Raw genomic sequence first — 8,704 nt, 5'->3', positions numbered from 1 at the left:
GGGGGAGGCATCTCAGCAAGTCTGGGTATGCTGTAAGATAGAAATGGAAATCTAATACCTTAGTATATATACAGATAACAAATTAGAAAGAAACTGGGCTTAATTATCAAGCTTTGTCATCAATGATGTTAGCTCCTTTAGTTATATGATCCATCTACGAGGCTACTGCCTTTGATATTTGTACCTCCCTGTTGAGGACATAGCTCTTCTGGGACCCCTGAGTTGTTATAATAATATTGCAATACCTTAATAATTATTTTTTGTATTCGTTGTGATTGTTAAGTTCACTAAAGGGCTTCCTATAAATTTGCAGAGTACAGTTCCTCTAATAAGTGTATAAAGTGGTACCTAAGAATATTATGGGTCTCACTAAACTACAAGCTGTATTTTGGTTTTCCGATGCCATTCTTGGCATGATCTGTTACAAGTTTTACAGTTCATAAACCCATAAAATATAATAGCTGTAGTTTAGTAGCAGTAGAAGAACTTAATTTCAACTTGGTTTAACAGTAGCCCAAATACTCCCTATAAATATTTGTAAACCATGGGCCCCATTTTCCATTTTGGGCACTCTAGGTCCTGGGTGTTATCCCAATATCCATATTTTTTTCAAAAATTTAGTTACTAACATTTCAGCAATCACATACTGAGCCACAAAGTCTAGAGTCTCTCCAAAACAACTTCATAAAGATCTTGAATCACGAGCCAGAATACGTCATATGTGTAAGATCATCTGTCTCAATTGTGTAGTAAAATATAATGTTAGATGTTATATTGATGTCTGCCTTGATGCCTGTTTTTACTTAAGGTCCAAATTCATCTGGGAGTGTAAGTCCAATTGGAAGGTCAAACTCCACAACAAAAGTTTACTTTGTTGGTAAAGAGGTCAGTCCTATTGTACAGACAAACGTAAATGGACATGTCAGGCACTCTCCGGCTCCTTCTGAACCTCACAAGTTTGATAAGGTATGATATTATACTGTTATAAACAGTTAGTTTGTGTATTATATATTGGCATTAGATGCCTGTGATTATATATTAGATGTATCAGATAAAAATATTGGATACATCTGCTTTTCTAACCAAATTTAGCCAACTATAGCAAGACTGTCAAATTGCAACAAGCGAAAATTGTTTGTGACAGTATTAATTAAACTTTCCATAATAAAAATTGATTAGAAATGTACATTTGTGTTATAAGTGCCTTGTGTATAAAATTTGTATCTATAAAACGGCAATAAAAAAGTGCCACAGTGTGAGTTGGAAAATTTTTTCAATTCAGTCGTGAGCCCTAGCTTCAATATATCAATGTTTTGGTAGTGCAGACTTGTGTCTGTGTGTGTTGTTTTGACATTGTGCTTGGCAGTGGCAGTTGCTGATTAATAAGTTAAATTGCCAGTATAGTTGAGAAATACCAGCTCTAATTACAGGCTGGTGTTATTTACGCTATTATTAAAAGATGCAATGTAGCACTAATTAAAATAATAATTTGCTGGATGTTTGTGATACAAATAGAGACATGTAAATTTTTTAGCTCTAATTAAAGAATCAAAATGTTGTTTGTGTTATTGTATAAACAGAAATGCAATATTAATATGCTTTTAAAGATTTCATATTATAAATGAAATAATTTGCATGACCCAAATATCCTTAACACACCAACAAAGGAATTTTTGGCAAGTAAAACAGCCCCAAGAGGATTATGTTAAGTGATTTTTAGGAAATTCATTTTAATAAAATATATGAATTAATTTTGGAAATATGTAGATAAAAGACTTTCAGAGGCTCCATCCATATATTGGCCAATTACTTATAGGTGATAATCTTTGAACTTAATTTTCTTAACCATGTTTTTTTTGATAAGGTTACCTGTTTATTAAATACAATTTGCAGAACAGCCACACACAAAAGTATTGCTTCATATCCCTCACACGCTTCATTCAAAGACAGTTTGACACTAACTTTTTTGCTAACTAGCCTACTGGCTAGCGACCGCTTTGATTTTACTAGCCAAAACAATTTTTTTATGGCCAGAATTTTCAAGCTCATGATTCTGCAGACTGAGGCACTTCGCCGTCTACACTAGCTCTCTTATCATTATCTTTATCAGCTGCAGTTTTTTCGTGTTTTCCTTGCTTCTTTTGCTTCCATCTGCAGCAAAATACCTGCAGCAAGATTTCACTAGCCATTTTGGCTAGTGATAGCCCAAAACCTAGCCAAAACTGCATTTCTTTTAGCCTGTGGCTAGTTGGCTACAGTTAGTTTCGAGCCCTGAAAGAGTTGAAAAAGCACAGAGTTATTTGTTAATTGACTCATAGCCTGTAAGCGGGCGACTTTGGATCACACACACAAGTGGAGAAGCCACACAAAACTAACTTGCCGTCTCATTAATGTAGCTTTTTCACTTGTGTGTGTGACCCCGCCGAAGCCTATTGCAGGCTAATTGAATTAAGGTTTGACACTTAAAACAAACAGTGATCTACAGCTTTTTTTCCCTCACAGGATTCAAGGTTACAAGAGCTGGATGATGAACATGGTCTCTTACAAAGTGGTCTTCAGGTTATTGAAAGAGCAAGAAAATGGTATTTCAAACGAATCACAGCTATTCAAGAAGAGAAGTTGCATCTTCAAAATGAAGATCAGTACTCTCTTGAACAGGTAACTGATGTTAGTAAGAACATTATTCTTACTAGCCCTCTCTACATGTACAGTATTTAGACATTTCATGCTAGATGATATTCAAGCTCTCTGCACGCATTGCGAGCCTATCACACTTGCAGAACTTCAGCGATTTACGGTAAGCCCCAGATGCTAGACTAGACTTTGACTAAAGGTGTGTTAAAAGACAAAGCACTCTTCATGAGGGGGGGGGGGGAGGTGGCCTAATGGTTTGTGCGCTGGACTCTGGATCAAGCAGTACACGTTCAATCCCAAGTTGGGGCACTGTTTTTGTCCTTTGGCAAGACACTTTTAATTACTCTTGTTGTGCCTCTCTCCACCAGCAAATTTAATGCTGAGGATAACCCTGCAATGTACTAGCATCCCATCCAGGAGGGGTAAAAATACTCCTAACCACTTCATGGTACAGAATCCAGGATAAGCACCAGCCTGATGAGCCAAAAGGCTCAAATGCAGACTTAACCTTTTACTGCTTATGTAAATCAGTTAATTTTGTCTAGTTTTAGAATATTGTTTTCATTGCTGTACTTTCTTGTTTAGTTTCAGTACGAGCTACTGCTACACAAAACAAGAAGAAAAGAACTTGGTTTGGATGACGACTCATTCAAGGAGCACAGACAACATATCCAGGGCATCAATGACTGTTTAGGAAGGATCATCGAAGGAAAATCACCAGCAAAGGTGTGTATACTGTGCTTTACTTTCTCGTCAAGGCTTTGACAAAAATTTGTTGGCCAGGGCCCAGTTGTTCCAAAGGGGTAACAGTATCTGCTGGATAAATCACTATCCAGTGGATAATTGTTAACAAAACCTACTACCCTATCGATTGGATAGCGATTTATCCAGCAGATAGCATCATCCACTCTTTGAACGACTGGGCCCATATTGCAGAACCTTTATCCCATCTGTTGGCTTTGCTTCCAGTCAAAAAGATTTACTTTTTCACTAGCCCAGTGTTTGGGAAAACAATATTTCTATGAATTATTTATCCTTGTATTTTTAGGAGTCTTTAAATACAAAATCAGAAGCTGTTGATGAACGACGAAGACTCCAAGAGGAAATAGAACTTCTAAGAAAGGTCTGTTAAGAAAATTATTTCCTTACACAATGTACAGTTTTTTCCTTGTTGCTTTATATAATCAGTGGAGAAGGTATATTGTTTGGACAAGTGAGCATTAAATAACTTCAGTTTTTCTTGTTATTCAGGAGGTTTCTGACAAGGGCAGCAAAATTGCCCAGCTGGAAAGTGAGAAGTCTGCTCTCATTCGTGACTTGTTTAACAGCAAGGCATCAGGAAAAAATGGTCTTAGCACAAAGAAACCAAATAAGATCTTCTGATGTGGATTCAGACTGGGAAAGTTTAATGTCATGCTGCTAATAGTCAGCCACTGATGGCCAGCAAAGAAGACCAATGCCTCTTAAGGGAGCGACCAGATCTCATCATTCACTATAGCAACCCAAGCTTGTTTTGGTACAAAGCTTATGGGACTGGTGTTCAAAGATCCTGCTGATGAACCAAGTGCTACTTGCTGTATTTAATTATAAAAAAGAACGGTGTTTGTGTATAAAGACGCTGTGGAATTCTTTTATATATTTAATACGATCTACTTAAATTAAAGTGTTTTTTAAAGTAAATTGAAATGAGATGGATGTGTGGGCTTTCTTCCAGCTCCCGACACTGTCATTATGAAGTCCGAACGATTTTGAATAGTTTTTCTGGTTTCCTCCAGAGTTGAGATCAGCGCATCGATTATCATTTTTAAAACAAACGTGCGGTATTCAGGCTCTTTTTCGACATACCGTTTAACGCTGGGTTTGCACGTACAAATCTTAATCACATTTCTTAATGACTGGTGTCCATGCACAGTTCTGAACACTTTGGCAAAATTTGCTTTTAAAGTCCACAATAGTTTTAGTGTTTTCTAATGAAGGGTATGCAGAATAACTTAACACAACATCGGATGATCTAAATAGATCATCTGCTAAATTGAAAATGTATATTTCAAATATTTCTTCTTAGTTTGTAATCTCCGTAGTCAAATATTGTTTTTATGTGATTATAATCATATGATGTAAAAGAAAAATTATTGCAGAGTATTACAATCAAATATCATGATTCATAATGTAGATAAAATGATCAATTTCTTAGCTTTCATTAGTATTATAGTATTAGTCCAATTCAATCACTCATGCATTCATAAATTATCAAACGAAATTTCTACAGAATGTACGTTATACATATTTTGATTAAAAAAATAACTTATTGGTTGTTATGTAGCTAACTTGTCATTAGCCCACTGTACACACGTGAGCGATCACTCACAGAGTAGCGAGGTGTATTGTGTCGAGTTTAAAAAATTGGCGAAGGGACTAAAACAGGGCGGAACCAAATCTATGGCATGGGTGTAAACGTCTTCAATTTCCTTACTGTTTTGAAAAAATGACATCAATTTTCCAACGCGAGAAGGATATAGGAGACGTCTACATGCAGGCAATGAAGTGAAACGGAGACTTGAATACATTTAGCGTACCAGGCTATTGTGTAACAAGTTTACTACGGACTTGTTGCAGTGTTGGGAATGGTTTCTGATAACTTTTGTGCATTTCCTCTACAAAAAAAGTCAACCGCTATGTTGTTTTTTTTCGTGAAGAAGTTTAACCAATTGTTATTTGTTTCTTAAGCTTTGTCATAGTTTTGATTAATTGGTAACAGGACTTTGTGTCGTCCAATTCGGTCCGTAATCATACTCGTGATTAACAAATCGGACTCCCGCTTCGAGGTCGTTCGATTTTGTTAATCACTCGTATGATTACAGACCGAGTTGGATCCCACTCAGTCCTATTACCATTATTAATTAAAACATTTAGCTCGGCCTTGTGATGTGTGGCTCCAGCGTAGCGAGGATATAAACATATCTCAGAGTTGCAAATCTTTTCCTGGTCATGCGCCCCTCTAGCCTGCGTTGTAGACGAACTGCAACGCAGGCTAACGCCCCTCTTACTGGATCAAGTAACGTTTTATGCACGTTAACGTGTGGAAGAGATTAGATCACAAAATTCTATTGTATGCTTATTGTTAGATGGCTAGATCATCTTGATTGATTACCCAGACATTTTATTAACAAAATTGATTAGTTAACTAAGTTATTTTAGGAACCCTGTCAGTGGTCAAAACAGCGTCGGTTGATAAAATATTTGCACCGGTTATGCAGATGTCATCAGTATAATGTTTCAGAATTTTACCGAAATTTTTACAACTTTTTTCTTGATTATTTCATAGTGCGAATACCACTTTCGTGAATTGACCAGCATTAGTAAAATTCCGATTTGTCGACCCCTGGCTCGTTTTCTCAAAATAACGAATCCCGACAACTCGAACCAAACTTGTTTCCCTTGGAATTGCTTTATTACTGATCGAACACTCATTGCAAGTTTATCCCCCAGTTTCTCGATTTCAAGAACGGGTTTTCGTTTTCCCTGGAGGTTCAAGAAGTCCGAACTCCTCTGAACTGTTTATTCTTCGTATTTATAACAGACTCTATTTCTACACCTTTACGAGGCCCTGCCAGGGGGTTCCCGTGTCGCTTGTCTAAATTTTAAAATGCGCCGTGTCGCTGTTTTATCAAACTGGCGCCGCTGTCGGTAGTAAAATTTAAGGAAAATTACTTGTCCTTGTCTGAATTTAAGTTTTTCCAAAACGGTTGTCGTTTGCCTCGATTTTATTTTATGTGCTGTCGCTACTTTTTGGGCCATGTCGCCTGTCAGAATTTACCCTGGCCTCCTTTATATTTTATGATGATATCACTAAACAGTGGCTGTTAAGGTGCAAATTTAAAGCAATGTCTTCCCTGCTGAGAGGAAAAACGATATCACTAAACACCAAGCAAAATATATAAATCAATAATGAAAAAAGAAACAAAAGAATAATAGAATATTTGAAGTTCCAATTATCCCGCCTTCACTCCTGGCTGGGTGGTTGCAGGTGTCTACGGGTTGCCCTCCACGAACGCGCTTTGTTTTTGCAAGGAACGCCTGACGGAAATTGAAATTATTTAAGAAGTGGAAAATAATCGGTAGATTTCAACACTGGGAAAGGTCACCTAATTGAAATCTGCTGTTGTGGAGTGACTAACATTGAAATCTGTTGTTGTGAACTGTTTAATCTTGAGTTTATGGCATCGAGAAGGAATATAGCAGAATTATTGCTAAGATGTTCCTATCGCAACGGACAATATCGAAGTTTTTGGCTCTCGCGTGCGGCGCATTATCTCTCTTGACCCTCTTCAGTTACAGGCTGTTATCGTCTTCGTGTGAGTGTCGGGATGAAAAAGACAAGGACTGTCCCACTGTATCAACAGTCGTTAATGGTCGTTCTCGATCACAAGAACACGTGGACCGTCACACGCCGTTTATATTTGTCGGTGGCTTCCCAAGAAGCGGGACGACTCTAATGCGGGCCATGCTAGATGCACATCCCGACATCAGATGCGGGCAAGAAACAAGGGTTATCCCGAAAATCCTGCTAAATATTCCAAAGATATTGAACCTTTCAGTCAACGGGAAGGAAAAGCGCCGAAGAGAAGAAGCAGGCGTTTCGCAGGAGTTGCTAGATTCTGCGGTAGCGGCGCTTATAGGAGAAATCATTGCAAAACATGGGGATCCCGCTCCAAGACTGTGCAACAAAGATCCGCTTACTTTCAGGAATCTCAGTTATTTAGGAAGAATATTTCCTAAAGCCAAATTTATTTTCATGGTAAGAGACGGTCGTGCGGTTATCCACTCGATAATGGACAGGAGAATTGTTATTCGAGGGGGTTAATAATCACCGGCCTGAAATTCTGTTAAGAACTTGGAATGAAGCCATCAGAGAAATGAATGTACAGTGTGAAGCACTAGGGCAAAGAAGGTGCTTGAGAATTCCTTATGAACATCTGGTGCTGTTCCCCTCGGACAACATGAAGATTGTCTTGGAATTTATAAATGTGCCTTGGAACGATGCTGTAATTCATCATGAAACTGAGATAGGAAAACCTGGAGGAGTTATCCTTTCGAGGTAAGTTGGAGTTTTAGCTGTTTAATTCTTTAAGAGACAGAAATGTCCAAAAAAACAAATATTGATTTATACAGTTCATGCAGACAGCTGATGACAATATAAAGAAAACAATCACTTAAGGAGCGTCGTTTCGATCACTGCTAAATTCTCAAAACTAACATTAAAAAATGATAGCACTCAGTGTTGAGAATTTATACACTAGAATCGCGATTTTTCGAACCTCCAGATGAAACGAAAACTACTTCGAGAAATCAATGGTAAATTTATAGAGAAGTACTTTTCAAGGGAAACAAAAATTGCATGGTTTAAACATCGGAAGTTGCGAGAAACCGAGGGTTCGAGAAACCGGGATTCTACAGATATGTCCAGGATTGAACGCTAATGAGATGCACGTTCCTCATGACAGGCATCGCAAAGTGTTCTCATTAATAAAATTTCACCGAAACTCACCAAATGGAAAAATGTACAATATTTTACTTTGGCGCATGCGCATAAGCCAAAATTTGGACTTTCCGATTTTTTTCCTTGCTCCTTTCCTTTTCGTTTTTCTCTGCTTTCTTATTCTCTCTCTCTTTTACTCTGTGCACTTCTTCTACTGGCCTGAAAAGTTTTGATCTGAATCAATGGATGGAAAGGAGATCATGATCAAGTACGGGTATTTTGGCCTGTTTTAGCACCAATTTTACACCAAAAACTGATCGTGTTTTTTTCGATTAACTCTGTCGGAATGCAGTCAATATAGTAGATGGATAGTCCTGTGGAAAGATCTATCCTAGCTCTATAAGATGCAAATCACAAAAATCTGCTGACGTGTAAATTGGTGACGTCATAAGTGGCAGAATGGCCATTCCTCCAAATCCCGGAATAATCCGCGCTTAGCATGTTAAGGGTTAAACAATTCTTGCGTTCAGTCCTGGACATAAGTGCAAACTTGCACCTGCTTGTAATCCCATGCCCAGTGTAACTCTCATT

At 37.8% G+C, this 8,704-nt stretch overlaps 2 protein-coding genes across 2 annotated transcripts; both read left to right on the top strand.

Moving 5' to 3' along the window:
* Window positions 1-808: 808 nt before the first annotated feature.
* Window positions 809-4,909, top strand: LOC144641302 (suppressor APC domain-containing protein 2-like; the record flags this gene model as incomplete). The annotated part of the gene is made up of 5 exons (XM_078500329.1): window positions 809-966; window positions 2,503-2,658; window positions 3,220-3,360; window positions 3,683-3,757; window positions 3,886-4,909. Coding segments are annotated over 5 exons (662 nt in total), but the record flags the coding sequence as incomplete, so codon positions are not given.
* A 1,871-nt stretch (window positions 4,910-6,780) lies between these two features.
* On the top strand, window positions 6,781-7,732 carry LOC144641303 (protein-tyrosine sulfotransferase 1-like; the record flags this gene model as incomplete). Its single annotated transcript, XM_078500330.1, is given in 2 exon segments — window positions 6,781-7,491; window positions 7,493-7,732. Coding segments are annotated over 2 exon segments (842 nt in total), but the record flags the coding sequence as incomplete, so codon positions are not given.
* Between the last annotated feature and the right edge of the window lie 972 nt (window positions 7,733-8,704).

The sequence above is a fragment of the Oculina patagonica genome, unplaced genomic scaffold (genome assembly GCF_052425735.1).
Source record: "Oculina patagonica isolate OP01 unplaced genomic scaffold, crgOcupat unplaced827, whole genome shotgun sequence".
NCBI lineage: Eukaryota > Metazoa > Cnidaria > Anthozoa > Scleractinia > Oculinidae > Oculina > Oculina patagonica.
The sequence above is the reverse complement of the archived record's forward strand: the minus strand, read 5'-3'. Positions and strand labels throughout refer to the sequence as shown.